This window comes from Drosophila kikkawai, chromosome 2R, assembly GCF_030179895.1.
Source record: "Drosophila kikkawai strain 14028-0561.14 chromosome 2R, DkikHiC1v2, whole genome shotgun sequence".
In the NCBI taxonomy this organism is placed as follows: domain Eukaryota; kingdom Metazoa; phylum Arthropoda; class Insecta; order Diptera; family Drosophilidae; genus Drosophila; species Drosophila kikkawai.
Window position 1 is genome coordinate 10,125,617 of NC_091729.1, and position 22,929 is coordinate 10,148,545.

At 41.1% G+C, this 22,929-nt stretch overlaps 2 protein-coding genes across 21 annotated transcripts in view; both read left to right on the forward strand.

Moving 5' to 3' along the window:
• LOC108078030 (uncharacterized) overlaps positions 1–22,929 on the forward strand; it is a 291,179-nt gene that overhangs the window by 156,421 nt on the left and 111,829 nt on the right. The gene's annotated exons all lie outside the window — the stretch shown is intronic.
• The window catches only part of mbl (muscleblind), a 169,423-nt gene that overhangs the window by 71,582 nt on the left and 74,912 nt on the right, over positions 1–22,929 (forward strand). Inside the window, exon 3 of one of the 20 annotated variants that reach the window (XM_070284001.1) lies at positions 22,205–22,264. The exons of the other annotated variants lie outside the window; for them this stretch is intronic. Within the exon in view, the coding sequence (XP_070140102.1) occupies positions 22,205–22,249 (45 nt within the window). The 3' untranslated portion in view covers positions 22,250–22,264. Of the gene's footprint in view, positions 1–22,204; positions 22,265–22,929 lie in introns of those variants that run through there. 20 annotated transcript variants of the gene reach the window in all.

Consider the following 22,929-nt stretch of genomic DNA (forward strand, 5'->3'; position numbering starts at 1 on the left):
CTCTCACATTAATTCCTTCATCTTGTCAAAGGGAATAGTATTTATCATGGGGTTTAATTTATATTAAATTTCCCAATTGATTACCGTTTACATTTGTGATTTAATCATTGCAACAATGTATTTTCTTTCCTCAAAAAATCACCCAATAAATCGGCTTCAAAATTTCCTTATTTCTCCCCTGGAAAATGGCCGAGCAATCAATGGATTACTTCCGTCATTTAGCCTGGGTTTTCAAACACATGCGTTTGCACGCGAAATCAATATCGAAAGCTGGAGCTTAGCCACTCCCCGCCGCCGCTCTCCACCAAACTGACAGCACAATTTAAGTTGCCGGCTTGGCCTGGCCAAAATCAACAAATATCTTTCTTTGGTATACAAAATCCCAGTCTTTTTTTCTTCTTTTGCGTGCGAGCGAATAGAAATTGAAAATGCGCAAAGCGCCTGTTTAAGCATTTCAATTGATATCCATCAGCAAAGTGGCGCAACAGCAGCAGCAGCAGCAACAATGGTGAGGAAAATAGAAAATAGAAAATCAATTCAATCACGCTTATCAGGGTGAGAGAGAGCGAGGACGACTGGGGAAGAGCGAGAGCTCATCGACAAACGTCATCGGCAGCGTCGGAATCGGAATCAGAATCGGAATCAAAATCAGGAGCTGCTAAAGTCCGAGAGCCCGGAGGATTGCAGGAAAAAATTACAATTCAAAAAGCATTTCGGTATGTTTACTGCCGCAGCACAAAGTAGGCGAAAAGTCTCTCCTCCCAGGAGAAAAATGGCGACAACAATAAAAATCTAAATGGAACTAGTCACCAGCCAAAGAGCCACCCAAAGTGCACAGGGAGAAATTTACATATAGTTGTAATTATGTTCAGATTAAGAAATCGTTTCTTCACACGAATCTCTTTGGACAAAAAACACTGCAGTAGGTAATTCTAAGGAAGTTGATCCTTTTCAAGTTAAAAATCTTAAATTTCTTCAAAAAGATAAATTCTTCAGTTATATTTAAATAAATATTATTTCAATCAAATATTCCCCGCAGTGTAAAATTCCATTCGCTGTTCGCCATTCGCAGCTGAGAATGATTTACTGTCGTTTGTTTGTTGTCTCTGCCAGCTGAAAAGAAATACGCTGGGCCAGAGAGATTTTATCCCTTGGATTGGCAAACGTTTTAGACATTTTTACTGTTTATAACTATCCTTACAGCAGTCGCCCAGCCACCATAAACCCACTCCCAGTCCCAGACTTGTGCCATCTATCTGGCGCCGCGTTGTCCTCCATTCGAAAATGGTCGCATATTTATATCACTCAGTAGTGTTTGGCGTGGGTTTTTGTGGGGACTGGGAGATGGGAGATGGGGATGTGGGTGAAAGGCATTAGCCCGGCATTGTTGTTCCGCAGAGAAGTTGCTACTCGAAAGCGCTGGCTTATTGATTGCTCGAGTGTTGCATCAACAAGCTATTCATGGCGCGGTTGCCGTTTAAGAGGACTGTCACTATTAGCTGGCTGCCATGAGACTGGATAAACATTATTGGATTCGGTCAGATAAGCAATTGAATAAGGGTTTGATTGGAGGATCGGTGGCATGAAAGGTAAGGTAGTTGGTAGGTAGTTGTTTTGATTAAAGACAAGCCTCACTTTCCTTGGTAGAACTATGATCTTCAATGGGAGACCACTGTTTCCCAGCTGGATTACCTTTACAACAAAGTTTATGTCACATTTTTCTATTCTTTCCCTTTGATAATATCCGGCTCAAGCCGTTTCATTAGCTCTCGTTGTGGCAATATAGAGTCCTTTTGCCTCGGGGCTAACTTTGTTGCCACTTGTGCCGATAACTGTCCTCGCACTCAGTGGTTATGGTTATCGCCTCCGTGCCCGCTCGCCAGACGAGAGCAACCTTAATCACATTATCGCTCCGTGGCATATGGAAATATTAACTTGCTGCCATCGTTGGCACACTCGAATGGCTTTCCTCTGCCATTCCGGAGAGCTCCCTCTCCTGGCATACATATGTATACTATATCTCGCTCCCTGGTTCTGGTTGGGGTTGGGGACTTATGGCCAACTTTTCCATCACTTTCCAAGCGATTAAACAATCAGCGGGCATTATAATCTCAGCACAAAGTCATGTATCATAGATTGCTTCACTCGGGCTTTTCATCTCTTTCCTCTCTCTTCGTCATGGGAGAGTGTGTTTTCCATTTCCCTGGCGTTTTCATTCAATTTTTTCCCCTTCTTATGTGAGTGAGTGTGTGTGCTGTCAAACATGATTTGCATATGCTTTGAGGTTTAGTTTCTGGCTTGTGGATTAACTCTTGGCGATTCCTCTTCCTCGAATCGATTTGAGATTGGCGACTTAGCCGCTCGCTTTTGGCCATGTTAATACGCTTGTAAGCTTTGTGTGCCCAATTAAAAACAGGCTGTGGTCACCCAGTCCAGTCCAGTCCACAGAGTAGGTTTGCCATTTCCATTTTGGCCAGTAATCATAATGTTTGATTACGGTGTAAATATATATAACTCGAGGTGTCTAACAAAACGATTTCCTGCTACTGGCTATGCCAGTATGCCATCTATCAAGCTGACTTATTATAATGAATTCATTTAAATGACATTTATTGTCGCAGGTGCGGAGGCTGCGGCGGCTGCCTGGTCTTCCGGAGTGCTGGAAAATAGGCTTAAAAAGCCATTATTGTCAACATTTATAATAGTTTCAAGAGTCTCTCGAAAGGCAAGGAAATGTGTCCTTACCCGCAGCCTACTCTCAACCTCCGTTCTCCTCTGTCTTTCCCTTATGGCTTACCTTTCTCCGTCGCCTGTTTGTTTACCTGACACTCGAGAAACACACACACACACACAGAGACCCTAGCATCCTTAGACAGCCTCAAGTGTTTGTGGGCCCAGGACGATGATGATGAGGGAGCCTTTGTGGCCTACGCTGCGTATGAGTTATGTTTATTAAGCTGCGCTGGCAACGAACAACGAACTTAAAGTGTCTTCTCGAGTGCCTGATGAATTTGCCTCAACCCTGAAAAGGTTAATACCCAACCCCAACGCCACACTCACTCCTGACAACTTGTGACAATCTGTCTCTCACTCATAATTATTATTATTATTATCATTATCATTATTTTTGGCTTTAATCCTTTCGTTGACAGCGAGCAGCTTCCCTTAAGCTTAATGGGAAGCGTCAACGAATTTCAGCTGCTGCCTCGCCTCGTTTCGTTTTAATTTTCACTTCTCCATCGTTTTCGGTTTTTATTTCGTTCATTCGCACTTTTTAATTACTTTTCTTTCATTTCGGACAACTCTCTGGCCACAATTTCTCCATCGCTGTCTCCGTTGTCGCCGTCGCCGTCTCGCCTCGCTCTGTAATTATTTCAGCAGTTTTATTTGATAATTTCTCATTGCGCACTCTCACACACGCCAGGCGAATTTATCATTCTCCAGTGCCACCGAAAGTGTCAGGAGTTCTGGTGCAAAGAAGATATAGCGACAATTTATGTGACTCGATGGGAAATGATTAGAAATGTGTTTATTGAGGGGGAAAACTAAAGGGAACTTTCGCAGTGAGTCATGACCCGCAGGGGCGTCAGCTTCACTTAGTTCTGCCAACAGTTAAAGGTAACAGCAACACCGAGTCAAAGATAAATGGCTTTAATTAAGGTGTAAAAGAAAAGTATTTGCAGAAATATATACTTGAATAAAAAGCTATATGTGTGAATTGTTAATTATATATTAAAATATTTAAGCATTGAAAAGGCAAGCCATTAAAAATTCCTTTACTTTCCTGTACAAACTTCTCAAAGTAAATTTTAGCCCAAATCTATTTAAATTAAATCTGCGTTTCTCTCATTGAAATGTAAAATTCTTGAAGCATCCTCACCTAATCAAATAATTTTGATCTCGAAACCCAGATTTCGCCTATTTATAAACACACTGAGAGCCATTTACATTTGCCTGAAGGTCCTCAAGGATGTGCACAGCACACATCCATGCACACAAGGCTAAATAATATTCAGATATTTTATTTAAAATGAAATTTAATTGTCACATTAAATGCCACGACGTTTCGGGGGAAGGACTCCGACAAAAAGGAATTAGATGGAGCAGGGCACAAAAACAAATCCCCAAAGACACAAGGATACGAGAACGTTCTCCCACTCCCGCACTCGCATATGTGTGGGTAAAAGTCCCAACTGGGAGGAAATTGTTGTTCCGTGGGCCCCGGGCAGGCATTTTCCAAAGAGCAAGGACTGGGAACTTAACCTATTTACACAGTAATTTATTTGCTTATAAACATAAAACCACTTTCGTTTCCCAGAAGGCGATGAGCAAGGAGCAGCGGCCCGGCCCCAGCCGCTGAGGAGTGGGCACAAGGGGGTTAAACAATGGGCATGGCATATGTTGAAAGCCAGTATGGAGAAAGGCACTCACTTAATTTAATAATTTTCACATTTATTGAAGCAAAATGAACAAATGCGAAGAGGTGGCCATGGGAAGGATGAGGAAGATAGGGAAACAGAGGGTAGATAGTTGGGGAATTTTAGAGTTCTTATAACAAAGAAAGTTTTTGGCATTATTTAGCCTTTTTAGGGACTTGCTACAGTTACTTGTTCTATGGCTATTACACAGGCTGTTGAAGTTAAGTTGTAAATAGAATTTACTTTGAAATATGTCATATGGTGTGAAATATATAATAGCTTACTTTTAGGCTCCGTTTTTACCCGATTTCAAATTTTCTCTTTATTAAGATTTACAAAGAATTTACAGGGTATTCGGATGTGGTATTTCCCCCCTTGTTTTATGCTTCATTTGAGTCGGTTTTTAATTTTGCTGCCCTCTCTTCATTCCCATGTGTGTGTGTGGGAGGCAAACACACTTAAAACTCAAATATTTGCATACACTCGAGTTTTGTTTGCATAAAAATACCTTAAAAAAGTAAAAGGACCACGAAGCAGCAGCAGCATCGAAAAGGCAAACTGAGAAAAGGAGCCCCAGCATGCTGCAATCCCCCAGAAGATTCCCATCCCTTTTCAAGCCTTAGACCAGGGCAAATTTATTATCACACACACAAAAGCGAGCAGGAAGCAGCGCACAATCTATATAAAAAGAGAAGAATAAAAAAAACGGTGAAGGAAAAACGAGGGAAATGCTGCAAAGTCCAGGACAGGCACGAAATCAAACGAAATGAGGCTCACACACACACACACACACAGGACATGGATCCTGACGCGTGAATAAAGCATTCGGAAGGGGGACGGAATGGGCGGAAAAGCGGCAGCGGCACTAGATTGTAACATTTACTAGAGGTAATGTATGCCAATGCACATGAGACCGAGACCTCGACTCCATTTCGTTACGTTACGTTCCATTTCTCCGGCGGCCTCCGCCTCCGCCTCTACCTCCACCTCCACCTCCACCATCACGGCAGGTGTGCCGTGCCTCAATTTGCATAGCTTTGTGAATCAGACGTGGCGGTTGGGGGTTTTGGGGCTTTCCGTCCTGGGGAATGCCAAACAAAAACAAGCCACGCCAGCAGAATAAGACCACGGGTCGGGGGCAAGCCAAGGAAAAACCGGAAAAGCTGCCAGCTAAGGAGCGAAGAAGGAAGGCAAAGAAAGCGTTAAGTTTAGCGCAAAATTAAACAATCTTATTGCCCGGATTAGTGACAAAATTATGTAGCATACGACGACGGCGACGGGGTCCCCTTGACTGGAGTTTTAGGACACAAAAGCTGGGGGCTGTCCTCTGCCTAAGGGCGAGATGCCATTTGGCAAGGTAAGCACCAGGTAAGATGTCACAAGCACACACACACAAAGACACCAAATCCGAGGGGATGTCCACATTATGTTTGCCGATAATTGAGTGAGCCGACGGTGTGTCCTTGTAAGGAAGTTATGGAAATGGGGATTACTTTGGGATGTTATAGAAAATTGAGTTGGCCCATCAAGGAAGCGTATATAGATAAACTTCAATGTTAACTACCCAATAATAGTTGATCCTGGAGGAGTGATTGCTTTATTAGGTATTATGGAATTTGGGTTTTAAGTACAAGTTTGAATAAGTTTAGTGCAGTGAGTTTTTAGTAGTGGTTTCTACAAATTCATTTGACTTGGTAATAAAATATATAAAATCTCTGCATTGTGGGCCTTGAGTTGTGTCTTAATGAGCTTCCCTGTATCATTTATAAAGGTATATAATTGTCTTTTCATAACTTTTACGTTTTCAAGACCCTCCTTTCTCTCTTCCATTGCGAGATCCATTTTGGCCCTGCAGCTTGGCAAACAATTTAAACGTTATTGTTCCCTAGCCACACTAATTAAGTTTGCCTCAAATATTGAGGCAGCGAATTTAACGCTCAATTTAACAAGGCACTCTGAAAAAAATGAAAGAAAAGCTACCTCTCACACACACACAGCAGAAAAACCGTAAAGGAAACATAATTATGCAAATGAGCAGAGGAAAGAAACAAAGACAGGAACCGAAAAAAAAAATTAAATGAAAGAAAGAAAGCGACGAAAAAGGAAAACACTGGCACTTCGATAGCATCGTGAGTGCAGCTCTGCCGGAAAAGCGCGTGAGGCGGAAAAGCGCATAAGCTGCACGCTGAAGATTGCGCATACGCCCCGTGTCCGACCGCAGAACATAACTTTGCAAAAACACCAACAATCAGCCTCAGCTCGCTCATACACTGCGGGAAATATGAGGGTGGAAAATGGAAAGGAAAAGGACAGACACACTGTCATCGTCGTCAGCTGCCTGCGGTTTTCATTTCCTGGGCAACCTTTGGCTGCTTTTCCCAAGCTCGCCGTCGCCGTCTGCTGATTTAGTGGAAAGCATTTTTCTTGATTATTTTAGTATAAGCATACGTATAGAATTTTCTCAGGTCCTTTTTATTTTCCTTCTTGTTACTTGTTTTTGGGTGCCTTGAATGCCCGGAGCTGCTGAGCTGGTGTTTTTCCATATACATATATATATATATATAGCTTTCTTTGGTATCTGCAAGGCGCCACTCGGCTGCCCCTCGTTTCCCTCAACTTAAGAGTCCCTTTTTCCTTATTCCTTGGCCAGAAATGTGGCGCTTGCCTTGCCGACATGGCGCTCCTGCTGCGTGAGAAGTCATAAAGCGATTTGTCATATTTATACAAGTTGATAAAATTATAAACAGCAGCATCTCTCGTCTCCGGTCTCCGCTGCAAGGACAAGTTGGCTCCTTTTTGCTCCTGCGTCTGGCTGTCTGGTATCGCAGTATCTTTTGAATTGAATATGCGGCATTTGGTTTATGCAATTTGTAAACCTACACCATGAAATTGAGCCCTAAATTTCAGTTACAGAGGTAGCAGAGAGAATCGAAATAAGAATCTTCTTATGTCAGGATTTTTTCCAAAGTAATTCCTCTGATCAAGCATATTTTAATTATATATATTGTTAATAAATTAACTCTCCCAGTTTGTGCAATTATTCCATTTCAATTGAATAGTTGAATGGGTGTTGAGTAAACATCATTTCAGACAGCATTTAATGAAACTTTTCGGCTGGCGTATAAACACGGTAATTAATGAGTTTGGCTAACCCTAATGAATACTAATGAATGGAATTCAGCAAAATGAATATTTCCCAAAGCGAACAAGACGGAGAATCAATCGTTTGGGCGGGGAATGTCTCTGGGAAACATTCAAATTACATGTTCAAATTACTGTCAGGGTGCTTAAAGCATTTGCGAAACGGATCTGTTCGGCTTCCGCCGACCTAACGAATTTTATTTTAATATTTATTGTTTTTCACGGCAAAGGCCAACAAAAGCACAGCCACGCTCCAACCCTGCCTGCCCCCCTGCTCCCTTTTATTTTTTGGACAGCTGCTGGAGGCAAGATGACGACGCCGACGACGACGATGGCGACGGCGGCAGGCAAATTGAAAACGAAAGCAATGCCAAATAGAAATGTTTTCTGGCGCCCGCGGGGTAAGCGGAGCGCAGACGACATTGTCAGCATTGTCGGCATTATGTGCCTTCTCAAATTGGAGTTAACCTGGCAGGAAGCGGGGAATTGGGGAACGGGCTGTAGACTGAGCTCCCTGTTGTCTTACTCAAAGCGTAATCATGGTCGTTTGTCGCACGTTTGGCGCTAGAGTGGGGGAGCGCGGGAAAAGATGCATCCACATGGAACTTATTACTTTCATTTGGCCCCCTATAAATTCATAACAAATTCATTGCGCGCAGCCAGGCATTTAAGAGGCGCAGGCAGAGAACAAAAAACAAGAAAAAATGGGAAAAGGAAAAGGTAAACAGGCAGCGATGCCAGGCGAGCGTCTAATTCCGTATTTGCTTAGTCTTTGTGTGTGTCACACGGCGTATGCGTAATCTTGCCGCATCGTCTTTTGTCGTCTCTGCTTTCGCTTCGCTGTTTGCCCCATGCAAACTTCACGCAAGCGGCTCTCACACGCTTTATCCCCACTCAGAATCCTGGGTTTTAGTCCTTGCGGGACTTGTCGACGCATATTTATAGGGGGGCTAAGGAGGAGGACCTCCAGCAGGACCGAAACTTTATTAGGCACTTCACGTTGCCTGGCCAACTTTGTTTGGTTCTCGCTATTGAAAAGTTGCCCCAAATCGAAAGCGGCTGAAACGGTTTGCCCATTATTTGGTTTTATTTACATAATGACATTTAATGATGATGATAATGTTTGGGGCATGACTTGAGGGGAAGAACGATTTCCTGTTGAAAGGAATTTCTTTTTTTTTTGGGAAACTTTTTGCATTGATGTTTTATCGTTTGCCAAGATGGGGTGAGTGAAGAGGTTTTGTATGGTCACGTAGGGGGACAATACTTATCCTTCAAGAGGAAAGGGAAATTCGTAAGAAATTAAATAGTAGAAATAATTAATATAAGCAGGCTATGGGAACACATTATTTTTAGTTTTCAAAGAAGTTCTTAACTCGCCAAACCTCTTAATATTATTTCTTAAGTAATCTCCCTACTCGTAAGCCACTTCCACGTAAATCACTCTCAAGAATCTTTAATATTTACGATGTTTTTCTGCTTTGGAAATTTTCATCTTGTCGGCTTAACCGAAACTCTTGCTGGCCCTTTTTCGGGCGGCATTTAGCCAACACTTAATTTCCTTGTGTGGCGGAAGAACATTTTCCATGGGGGCGATAAGTAGGCAACACTTTTTGGCCATTACTTGCAGCTTTAAGACGCAAATTCATTAAAAGTCCCGGACGCCCCGAAAAATGCTTAACGCACATTTTGTAAATTGCCAAAAATCCAACCCCCTTGGAAAAACTTCGCCTGCTGTTGTTTATTATTATCTCTCCCCCACAGACTCTCTCCCTCTCTCTCTGCCCGGTTTTTGCTGAGCGCTTTTCTCGCTTGGCGCTAATTTCAAATTACGAAATATTCCATTTACTATTTTTGAAAAATGATTGCAAGCAATTTCATTTCCGTTTCCGTTACGACAGTTACGCCCCGCCCTGTCGCCCGCATTAGCTAACCGCCCCTGGAGTTTTACCCGTTGGAAAAACTAATTACAAACACATAAAACCCAATGGGTGGCCAAGGATGCTGCAGAGATAGAACAATCCAGGGGGCTTGGACTCGGTTGATGATGCAACATGTGACGCGAGGCGGGGTGTAAAACGGAATTGTCGTAGTCTGCGGCACGCCCATCAAACTAAATTACAATTGGGCAAACTCACACAACACACACAGCACACACACAAAAAAGCAGAGGAAAAAGAAACAGCCAGACACAGACCAACAGCCAACAAATGTCGATGGACTGACTCTTCCTGCCATGGAAATCTGCTCGTTTTCCTGCCAAGTGACTCCCAAGTTGAAAGTTTCGCATGAATTTCAAGTTTCTCGGTGTGGCGTCGTCTCTTTTTTTGGGCTATAACATTAAAACAATACTTGGCCAGGAGAGGAGAAGCTTAGCCATTTTGTGGCCTTCCCTGCCAAGGGTTTCAGTAAGCGGTATTTGCTGATGTCAAGGGTATATCCGCGAATCGAAGGTCTTATCTAAGATATAGAGTTGTATAGAGAACCCCTCTTCATCTGTAACTAAATTAAAGATATACTGAGCCCTAAAGTTCGCTTCACATAAAGGGTTTTCCCTCTTGCTAGCCCAAGTATATGGTAAAATGTTCCTTTTTTGTCAGTAGGACATTTTCTTTCAAGACGCCCGATAAAAGGACAACATGGAAAATCAAGCTTTGCAAATTTGAAATCAATCTGGCAAAAGAGCAAAGGAAACGCCTCGATTGAAGTTAGATTGAGCGTTATTCCGGGGTGGCGAAGGGCATTTGCTACCCCTGGTGGCTATCTGACCTGCAGTGTGACATTAATGAGGGGGAAAACTGGGAGCTGGAAGCTGGGTTAAAGGACATCTGCTAAGTCAGCTTCTAGGGCCACCTTCTTGTTGTAATTGCCGCTGCCGCTTCCGCTCGCTTCTTCTTCTGCTGGTAATGGCTCCTGTAAAAAGTTGTTGCGGCGGCTGCGGTGCCTTTGTAGGTGTTTTCTGGGGGGGCGGAATATGGCGGCGGAAAAGCGGAAAAGTCCGGGGGTGACCTGCAGCAATTACCAATTTTCTTGTTACATTTTAAAGTACGCGACTGAGACTGCGGGCTGTGTCCCAGTTTCGTGCTAGTTTGTGTGCCGCTGTGTGTTGCACATTAAGTGCACTTGAGGCATGCAGCTTAAGCTGATGACAGCCGGATGGTGAGTGGAAGAGGACGAAGGAAGGACGAGGTAGGGAACTGAAGGAGAAGCCGCTGAAGTGATGACAATGAAGTGCATAATCTTTGTTGTCGTTTGAGGGCGCCCTGGTTGGCCATTAAATGTTCCAGCTTAGAAGCAGGGAAAGCTTTTGCCAACCAGAAGTTGTCATTTTACATAAAATTATTTTGATTTTTTTCTGGATATAAAAGTGAGGACAGAAGTTAAGCGTAATCTCTGGAAATTATTAAAAGATATAATTTAAAGTTTTTTGAGAAATATAACCCTTCCCTAAACCCCTCAAACCGAATCTTTAATAAGCTTTACTAAATCCCCTTCTTCTCTACTTTTTACAGGTATGTAAAGTTCGCTGAACTCGTTTTCAACCAACCTTATAAGTTGTAAGTAAAGAAATAAGCTGCTAAGGAAGACCCATATCATATATCACTCATACGCCGCGTGGGCTCCAAGTCGTTGCACCTTGACAGTGTGAAAAAAATAAGCCAAGAGTGAGGAAAATACAGAGGTTAAAATGTAGAAGTAGACGCGTCAAACACTTGCGAAAAGATGCTTTATTAAAATAATCAGCTACAAAAGTACAGTAAAAGTGACATAAAGGGCAAGGAAATATGCGGGAAAACCCCATAAGGGAAAGCCCGGAAAAACTCAAAGATTGAGAGAGTGAAGAATGCGGTTGATGCATGTGTTTGAGAGTCCTTTTTATGCCTTTGCCCCAAATGTAAAGAGGCGTCTGCCACTGCACCACTTTCAACGCTTTCTCCTCCCTTTCTTGACACTCATCAAATGCTTCAGTCCAACTTTGCCGTCGTCTTTCACTTTTATTCTCCGTGTTGTCTGCTATTTTTCACTAATTAATTATGCAGCAACAGCAAACAACTTGAAATGTAAGGAGATTAAAGCGACTTAAAAGGCATTTATGCGACGCCAGGCGGCAGTCGGGCTGAAAAGAGCAGGCCAGAAAGGAGGCAAGACTGACAAGTGTCAGTCGCCCACATTTTCCTTTTACGAAACTGCATGACAAGTTGGAAAATGCCAATGCATGTGAGTGTGAGTGTGTGTGCCTTGTTAAGTCATGTTTACAACGCCTAAGTTGGCCAGAAGAAGGGCAAAGTGACATCTAAGATTTTACAGGGATATCTTAAATAACTGTCTGGCAAAGAAAAATTATAAATAAATGCCAACTAATGGACTTGAGTAAATTAACAGCAATAAAGGACGAGATAGAAAAGGATTTAGCTAACTTTTTTAAAGAGGAAAATCTGTTTTTACTTAAATATTATTTATTTTAAGTCTTAGCTAATTTTCTTGAATGTGTTCTATGTAAACGCCTATTCTCTGTCTTTTCTTCAGCATCACAACCTCGTATTAATTTTCACTTAATTAAAGGCAAAAAGCCACACAAAAGTTGACACTTACTTTTTGTGGCCTAAAGGCGAGACAAAAATAAAAAGTTATTTATATGAGAATGCTAATTAAGTTACAAAATTTGCTGGCAAAATGAAAATTATAGACAAAAATATACGGCGTATGTAAGTATGTGACTTAAGTGGGCTTGAAACGACAGCGTCAGAAACAACAACAACAACAAAAAAATGGCGATGTGAAAAACTCTTTCCCGGTGAATTTCCACAGCCTCTCCACTCGTTTTTTTTTTTGTTTGCCGCACGTGTGTGGCAGGTGGTAAGACAGGGCCACCCACTTCCACTCCCACTCAGCCTTGAAGCCATTTTTATATATAAGCATATATCCCTTACATATGTACATATTTACATATATATATTTTGTATATTTTGCTGTCACGTTTGAGCACAAAGTGTGTGTGTGGTTAAGTGTTCCTGGGGAACACTCGCACACCTGCCTGTCTATGCCAACCAACGACTTTACGCTTGCTTTTTTGTGGAGTTTTAAATATAATAATGACAAGGCAGCGGAAAAATAATGTCGCGGGTGGCAGAGTGTGCCTTTTTAGTCCAAGTAAATGTTTTTCCATTGTGACATACAGTTGCAACAATTGAGCGACAGTTGCTGTTGCATGCTTTCGTAGCTTGCATGTCGTGTTGTCGTTGTTGAAGGTTCTTTTGGCAAAGGCAACAAATTACACGGGAAATACCAGGAAAAATAAGGGAATGACAGAAAGGATTTGTTCGAGGGGGAAAATTTTAATGGAAATTTAATGGGAAATTTAATATAAATTTATGTATTAGCAATGCTAACAAGTAATTGTGAACTTAATATCACAGAAATAATTTCAAAGTATTTCATTCCGATTTATCAATAAAATATTGTCAGAAACCGTCTGCTCAATATTTAATTATTCAAAGTTTTCTTTTTGTTCTTTGCTGTTATTTATAATGTATTCTTACATAGTTTTTGCACGTACATCCCCGTCCAGGAGCTTATATATTTTTCTCATTCCATTAAGCGGTGTGTGTGTTTTTTTTTAAGTCCATTCAACATTTATTGACGGATTGCATAAAGTATAACACGCTTAACCAACAGTTGATGTCTGCTCTCAATTAAATTGAAAACTGTATATATGAATATTTAAATTATTTAAATACAATCTCCGCTTTGCCGTCGCTGTGCTGTCAGCGTTTTAAAGCGTATACGCAATATCCATATCCTTTGGCTGCCACCTACCGTTTCAGTCGACTTCCTGTGTGTCCTGGAACACCCGCATGTTTACCCCGGAAAAGTATGCAACACTTTAAAGCTCTTTTGCGGTTGCTGCTTTGGCCGCAGCAGCAGCAGCAACAACAACAAACTACTGTGCGTTTTTATTGCGTTTTTCATGCGTCCCATGTGGTTTATTACAAATTGATTTTATTATTGTTTTCACTCTCCCATTCCCTTCGACCTGTAGGCCTTTCGCTTTGTTTGTTGCCAGTTTCCGCTGCCCGTTGGCCGCTGGCGATTTGAAAACTGATTGCAAACACATGATTATCTGACTGCCGGTCTCATTCCGCAACCCAATCGGCACATTTCTCCATTTGAGTGCACAAAGCCACCCCCCTGGATTGTTTAATTAATTTTATAATGAGTTAATTTTACGCTGGCCAAACGAGAATTTAACATTTTTCGGTCGGCATTTCGGTTGAACATTTTATTCATTTCATTTGGAATTGAAGTCGAATGGCGGATTCAATTATAAATTCGCTTACATTTGCATCTGTCAATTTCGCTGCAAATGTTGTGCTGCAAATGGTCTATGAAAATAACAAAAAATAGAAAAAAAAACATACACAAAAAACCACTCAGATATATAAATTCGTGTCAAATTATAGTTCTCGACTGTGTTATTTCGAGTCAAATTCTTTTGGCGAGCAGCCAGCGAGGTGAGGTTCGTATTCGGATTCGGGTTCGGGTTAGGAGGCTGAAATATATTTTTAAAAAATATACACACGCATTTGTTGTGTGTGACAAACGGAATTAAGATTGTAATCATGCTATAACTAAGTGCATTTTGTGCGCAATCTTTCTTTTTATGAACTTCTTGGGCAATTTAGCATCTGATACAAGAAATATCTAAATTGAGAAATAGTGCAGGAATGTTTTTTGAGCATTTTAAGAAAAGTTTCGTAGGAAATTTCTTGTGATTTTAAAATCTGAAAAAGACTATTTACAAAGCTATTGTTAGAATAACTGCTTAAACGAATTCCAATCGTCATTACTGGACCACAAAACATAGGACATAGTTGTCCTGTCTCTCCTTGCTCATGTCATGGTATTTCTTAAAGAATTTTTGCGATTTTTCATTTAGAGTTTTCTTGTAAATTCCAACTGTCTCTGGAGGGGGTTTCCGCCTTTTCGCAGCTGAATTCCAGTTCCAAGGCGCGGAACAGAGAGAGAGAGAAGCCTCGACAAAAGTTGGTCCTTTTCGACGGCGATTAATGCGCCACAGAATGAAAGTCTTGTGCTGCCAAATTCCCTAGAATTTCCTCCATCCGCCGCTTCTTGCCTTGTTCCGTGAAATGCCACAAGGTGTAAAATTGAATAATTGAAATGAAGCGAGAGAGCGAGGACAAGACACGCCGAGCCCAGAAAGAAATGCGATAAAGTGGGCAACAAAGTTTTTACTTAATTGTGGTTAATTCTGATGGATTTGTGCATAATTGTTGAGTAATTAAATTTGGCGAAACAGGGGGAAATGAGCTTAGATAGAAATGTGGCTGTGAACATTATGAAATAATGATGTTGATAATTATTTATGGTTTCTTGAAATTATCTTGTGAGGCAAAGCTACACCTGAATTACTACCAAGGAACAGCTGCCACTCTGCTGATTAGCAATTTCTTTCTTTGACGTCGTCTTGCATTCGAAAAGTCTAGAATACTTGCAGCAGCAGAATCCTTTGCACTTTAATTTCTTTCGCTTTTCCCAACTCAAGCCACCCAGCTTTTCCGCCGCTCGCAATCGTTTTCATTTAGCCACAAGGTATGCAACACATTTTCTTTATTAGCCACAAACACTTGCCAGCATTCATGGCTGGAAGCAGCAGCCAGCCACAGTTCTCGCCCTCTCAGGGATTTCCTCAGAATTCCCAGCGGTTAAACTTTGGGTTTTTTTCCGCTTTTCCTTTGCTGTGCTTGTTTTTTTCTTCTGCCTAATGAAATGTGACATTAAGTGGTGATGCTGTTGTTTCAGCTGCCACGCCCATTTTCGCACCCCGCCCCATTTGCCAATGACCGCCGCAATGCCGAAAGTGGCGCTCAGTGGCGCAATTTTAATTGTTGCAGCAGCAGCAGCGGCGGCAACAACAAATCGAGTTTGTTTCCCTGATTACTCTCCTCTTATTTTTTCTCTCTCTGCTGCGGTTGTTGAAGCCCCAAAGGCTTTCAGACAAATGCCAGCCAAAAGACGCATAAAAAAATAAATAAAATAAAACTGCAGAGAACTGGTTACAAAAAAAAAAGCAAAGTGAAATCTGGAAAATGCACGGAAAAGGGGGGAAGCAGCACAAAAAAAAAGTTTTTAATTAAAAAGTTTTTGTTTAAATCTATGGAAAACGTCCGAACTGAGTTGAGTTGATGAGGGAAAAGCTGGGCTCTTTTTTTGCCCGAGTTTGGGGATAAGCAATGAATTCTTACAGCTGGCTGCGAATAATTAGCCAAGATTAGTAATTGATGGCGGGAGATTGTGGCCACTTGTTGGGGATTAAGGGGAGATAATTGCGGGGGAAAATATAGAACTGTAATAAAAACAGGTGGGTATAATGGAGGGGCAGGACAGCACACTTCCTGGTCATATTATGCCCCGATCCTCCGGCAATGCAAATTGAGTTGTTTGCCTTTTATTTATGGGCCCAAAACTACGCTGCATACATATATTTATGTATATGCGGTGCAGTGCCAAGAGTCAAACAGCGAGGCATGCAATTTAAATGCAATTGTTTATGCCACCACCCCTCCAATTTCCCTGCAGAGCCCCTGTGGGGGGAAAAGGGAGGGATGAGCACGATTAACGTTTGTTTCGCCCACCGAACAATGCGGCGTATGCGCAATGTGTGCGTGCGTCCGAAGGTGTGTTGTTCTTGTTGCCGCACATAAATTGCAATAGCAACAAGGAACAAAGCCGGACTCGCGCTCACGCACTAATAAATTATTAAATGCATGCAATAAATTTCAAATTAATCGCTGATATTTATCTCTCATTGCGCGGCCATTGTCCGCCAGCGAGTGAGAAGCGCCGCATAATTATGTTGGCCTCAAAATTAACCTCCCCTTCTGCGCACTTTAATTTTTTTTCGTAATTTAATATTTGGTCTCCCTTTAATTGCTGCCGTTGTGACTTCATCTCGATTTTATTGTTCTGGCAGTTCATTTTGTGCATATATATAAATATATGTATATATTTTATCACATTTCCCATTGTTTTTTCCCCTCGATTGTTAATTAAATTATATTGCCGCTTTTTCGTATATATGTATATGTTTGTAAAATGTCTGTATTTTTTATTTATTTACTCATAATTGTGTTTGTTTCGTCAAATTTGAATGGAAATTTTAAGTAGCTTAACTATTTGTGGCAGAGTTTAAAATTGAGAGCTTCTGTTGATAATTAATTAGGTTTAAAAAAATGTTTGGTTTTTGTTTAAATATTTTTAATAAGGATTCAAGTTTCCTGATTTTTAAACTCTTTACTCTTGTCTATCCTATGGCACGTTTACTGTTCATTTTCATTTTTAAAATTACACATTCTTAGATAAATATTTATATTTAAAACCCTTTTTAACTAGCACCTTTGGGATGGCCTTTTTAGAACGACTTAATTAAATTTTACAGACTCAATTGTAAACCCTTTCACAAAATATACTAATGAGTGGGGAAAATCAGGCACAGAAAGGCCGGACCCCTCCTCATGTTTTCATAATTTTCCTAAAATGCCGCCCCCCTCATCGTCATTGTTATTATCGGGCACAATCATCACAAAGAGCCACCAACAAGCGACAAATATTTCACATTGTTTCTGCCACAGTGGAAACTTTTTTGCCATTTACCATATTGTCCCTGCCCCCTACACATACACACATATGGATCCTTAACGTCCTGCTGCCCCTCTGCATATCAAACTGGAAATTAACACAATAATGGCCAGACAAAGTCGGGCAGTAGACAAAGGGTAGGTAGCACAGGGGGAGAGATATGCAAATGGCATAGAAATGTGGTCGAGCTTTCGGTTCTGGTTCTGGCTCTGGCCATGGTCGCAGCCTAGTAACTGCCACATTTTTCGGTTGGCCAGGAGAGTAGGGACGAGGGCTGCCAACGGATACGGTTGCATATAAATTATAACACCGGCGTGTCTATTAAAATGATTGTATCCGCTCGATTATGCACACACACAGACAGACAGGGACCGAGAGATGGAAAAACTCCCAGCACTCTTTCTCTTTCTTAACCGCCGGACAAACTTTTTGACTTTCCCCACAAACACTCGCCGACAAATGGATATAAAGGTTCAAATGTGTGCTGAGGAGATACATTTGTATCTCAGGGTTCAAAGGAGTCCCTTATGTTGACTTTGCTAGCTCTAATGTGTGAGGAAAGTTTGGCAGAATAAAGAACTGCAGTCACGCGGTTGGATAAATTAATGAAGGTTATTATACTGAGGGGTTTTCTTTGGGAAAATCAAATTCAAGTTTGTTGAATTTAAAATTAAAATTAAAGCCACTTTTCTTTATAAAAGTTTTATGACTAAACCTTGAAATTAAATAAAATCTCATCCTACCTTTACTTCTAATTTCCAACGTTTCTCTCACTGTTTGAACTGTTTTTTCTCCCCATTTTTCCCCCCAATTTCCGCAGCTTGATTTTATGCTATTTTGACAGCTAATTAGTTGCGTGCAAATAAGTATGGTTATGTGAGTGTGAGTTGTTGTTAAGCCCCGAATTTATTCGCCCCTTTTTTTGGGCTGGGAAAAGGGGTATCGGTATCGGTGTCGGTGCCGTCAAATGGAAAATGCAAATGCAAATGCCGTTAGACAACTCTATAAACTAAACAAGGCTATAATTAATCCGCACAGCTACAAAGATGCACAGATAACTGGCAATCAGCTTAGATGCAGGTGCAACCGCAGGCGAAGGTGATGGAGGGAGGTGGCAGGAGTTTTCCGAGCTAATAAATTTTCCAGCACACCGCAAAGACAGAGAGAGTGAGAGGGCGAGAGAGTGTGTGCCTAAAAGTATGCAAAGCCGGCAGTGTGCGTGCGTGTTTGAAGCTCAATTTAAGCTGGAAATTAATGCCAGACAGCTAGCCACCATCTCTCCAGCTCTTTCCCTCTCTGCACTTCTCTGTCTCTGTCGGCTGACCACAAGTGCATCTAGCTAGCCAGAGCTGCCATTCAAAATAAATGAGCTAAATAAGCAGGCTGACATGGCTGCAGAGCCAAGGATGCATTAATAAACAAGCCAAGTGCAAAGTTTTCGCTTGTGAGCTTGCTTTAACCATCAATTAAAACGACTCGTTCCTAATTATGTTCGTGTATATAATACCAACTCCTCTCCTCCTTTTCCCCCCTTTCTGTCACTTTGCCCGTGTGTCAGCCGCAGAGGCCATAACTTTGTTTGACCAAGTTTGTTTTAAGGTTATATTCCTGGTCTATTCCGGCTACCCATTGTCTGCTCTTTGTCTATTGTTAGCCCACTTGCTATCTTCGAAATTAGTCAAATATTTGTTTTTGCCATTGTCTGTGCGTGTCTTTGCCGGAGAACTGATTTATGCCCCTTGTTTCGCTCGGTGTTATTGATGTGCATAAATCAGGCGGGAGAGCCAGGCACCAGATACATATACATATATATAGGATCTATAGAGATATGAATGGAGGGGAGCTGGGGAGGGCAGGACCCTTGGCATATGTCAGAATGTCATTCAGCTGAAATGAGTCGATGTCAATAATGACAATGGCCCCAAAACTCTGGGGAAACTTAATCGAGCTTAACTGGCGAAAATGTTGATGTATTTTTATGCGAAATGTAGAATATATTTATAATTACTATAATTATTAATCAGTTAAAAAGTATCAGAACATATTAATTTGATTATTGTAAGAATTAAAAAGCCGATATTTAATCGATTACGCTTTCGATTATTTTGATTGTTATAAAACTAATTCAATATAAATGTTTCCCTCTAACAAATAATAAGAAACGATCCTTGAAATATCGATAAGATCGATAAAATTATCGATTTGTATGAGTAATCGATAAATTATATATATTTGTGATTTATGTAACTATTTCCTTGTTTTGTCCCCAGAAAATATAAAAGTAAGATTTATTTTCCCCAGTGATTTATCGATATCGGCCATGCCATATTCCAATCGATTACTGCTAAATCGCTTTCCCAAAAATTCCCTTTTTGTAGCGCATTTTACCAGCGCCAAACTGCCTGTCAGCAATTTCGACATTTGCATTCCAAAGTCAAACCCAAACAGTTGCCATTATCCCCAGCACTATCCTCCTCCCCGTGGCGATAGAGAGAGCAACTATAACAATTAGAATAATGGCAGCGACAACAACAATAGCAAAGGCAAAAAGCTACCAAAAATTATGTGGAAACCAACTTTTCAGCTCCGCGCTAGCTCCAGTTTTGGCCCCCAAAGAGAGGCAAAAACATGCGTAAATTTATGCTAAACCAAATTGTTATTTAAAACACTAAAACAACGATGCTAGTTTTAGGAGATGCGTGTGTCTGTCTGTCTGTCCCTCTGCTGTGAGTGTGTTGCAGGGTGTGCGTGTGTGAAATATTAATGCACAGCATTTAAATGATTGCAGTGGATGGAAAACTGTGAACGGTGCTGAGGGGGGCAAAGTGCGGTTGACTGATGAACTGGCCTCTGCAGCAGAAAGAGATGGCTGCAATGGCAGACACACGCAATGATCTGATTAAACATGGTAATGAAGTAGTCAAAATGTGGTGCAACGTGGCGTATGCGTAATTTCATATACATATATGTATGTACACTCGCAGGCACACTCTCTTGCCCGGAGAAGCCATGTGTGGTGTGGCTGCTAATTTAAATTTACGCGCATCGCTCCATTTCCATGAGGCCACGAGTCGCAGGACAACTCGCAGGACTTTCAGGAGGCCATGGGGCACACAAAAAGTAAATCCCAGTTGCTGCTGCACACACTGAAATGAAAAACAACAAACACACACGACGAAGGCTTGCTCACTCGAAACTGCATACGAACGTGGGATGGGTCCAGCGCTTTCATATATCCCTTGACATGTTTGTAAAATACAGAAAGCCGCAAGGATTCAACACACTCGCGTTCTTTATATTTTTTGACCAGAAAATGGGGATCTGGGATAGTTTATAACTTTCCTGAATAAAGAATGGTTCTTGAGAACCCACGATTTATGATGAATTATTATGAGGTCAAAGAAGGATATATGTTTCCACTTAACGATCTAAAATTTAACAAATTTAAAGGCTTAACAATATTTAAAAATATATAATTAAGCAATACGTTAATAATATTGGAACCACATGGCGTATGCGTAATTTTTTCCATATAAATTCCCCATCACTTCCTATTGAGCTTTAAATAGCTTGTTGGTCTTACTGATTGACAGACTGTGTGCGACATTTAAAACTCCAATAAACTGAAATATGGGAACAAATATATGTATAAAAGCCTCTCTTTAAATTTGTATTTACATTCCCCCCTGGGGATTGCTATGCTGCAATTTAATTTTCACACAGTTCGGGCATTACTTCGATGCATATGTATATATAGGACTATATCGATTTTATTGCCTTTACATCAATGCATTTTTAATGCAGCGATTCAGTTTATTTTTCCACTCCTGCCAGTTGTTTCGGCCAGTTTTTCAGATCGTTTTTGCCTCCTCTCCCTTTATTTATAAACATATAAAAAGAAAGCATATTGCACGTTATTTGCCGATTTGTTTTAAACCACTTTCAATATTTATTAGCTCCGCTCCGACTGCATTGTATTTGCATTCCAGCAGGGCCGAACACGTTCTACACTCATTGCCGCACGGGAATACGGCACGTTATGCCATTATTTGTTTTCGCTGATTGCATTTGATTTTTGGCAAACGCCAGACGACCAGCAAAAACACACATATACATATATAGTGCCTATATATAGATCTGGGCTGGGTGAAAAAGGAGTGAGCCGACTTTGCTGGCCCCGGTTTGTTAGCTAAACAAATACCGCACACACAAACTTTGTTCAACTGGAATTCTAGTTTCGATTCCAGTTGAGTTATGCAATTTAAATGCTGAAGCCTAAGAGTTTGACCAGTTGATAATGGTATTATTAGGGCTAAGTGCGATCCGCACCCAAAAACACACCTTTACCTTCGTCGAGTGTTTGCCCTCTTCTTGGTTACCTCAAAAACCAACTAATTAGGCAAGGCTCTCCGACTTGATTTCGGTCCACACAAATGTTGACCCAAGTACCAGTGTGTGGTTGTGTGGCCAAATGACCGAAAGGTCAATAAGTTGCAAGAGCAAACTTTTGCACGTGGACGTGGCTGGGACGACGGCTTGGCCATAACCTCAGCTCACCTAATCCGCCTCCGCAAAATGCACGTAAATAAGCAATTATTTAGTGCGACACAGTTCGGTGTGCGAGTTGGGATGCCATGAACTGGCCTCGGTTGGCTGGCTGACCTTTAATAATCTGGTTAATAAAGATGCCGGTTCCAGGTAGAGAAAATTTAGCGAAAGCTGAACAGGGATTCCCCTGAAATTCTTGCATTTACTTTTTTATATAATTTTCTTTAAGCAGTTAACAGGGAATACTTAACACTAGGGCTTTAATATCCTTAAAAAATAAAATAATATATATCCTTAGACTGAATTTAAATTGAATGCTAAAACCATGGAGATTTTGTAGAGGAATTTCTATTAGATTAAAAGTATAACAATTTTATAATGAAATACATTAAATTTATAATCCACATGATATCTAAAATCATATTTCTTTCTCTTTTCAGGTAAGTTTCAATGAGAACTCCCACTGCTCAACATGTTTGTCCTGACCCTTTCGTAAGTGGTGAACAGATTTTTGACATTTTTTTTTCTCCCATTTTTAATATTGTCAAAAACTATTTAATGCATTTTTCTTGCCAACTCCGCCCCGAAGTTTTTTTCTGCTGGCTCGAACTCGGGGGGGTCCCCAAACATTTTTCATAGACGTCAAGTTTAAACGACTTCACGAAAATCGCTTAAAGCAGCAAAACGACAAGAATAATGATATTTGTCAGGAATTCGAGACCACAGAGCGAGGGTTAAGGCAAAAAAATAGAAAGACGGGACCCCAGCCCGAGGGAAAACTTTGACTGCAGACCGAGGCGGGGACACACGCATATTGGTTTCGTTTATGTACTACTTGCAGCTAAAACTTTACTCAGATTTTTCGAGCAGTATAACTTATATAAGTATAAATTTCTGAGCTGGCAAACCGTCTCTCTCCCAAAAAAAAGTAAGGTAAAAAACAGTAAAAAATGAAGTAGAAAAACGCCTCAAGACGATGACGATGATGATGATGTTGAGATGCTGATGAAGAAGGGGAGCTCACACACACCCACCCACCCACAGATGCTGTTAAAAAGTTCATAAGCAAAAACTTCTGCAGCACTTTTCCGAAAAAAAAATGACAGTTGAACTTTTCCCCGACTAACTGCACATTTAGCTGCGCGTTTTTTTCCCTCTCAGCCTT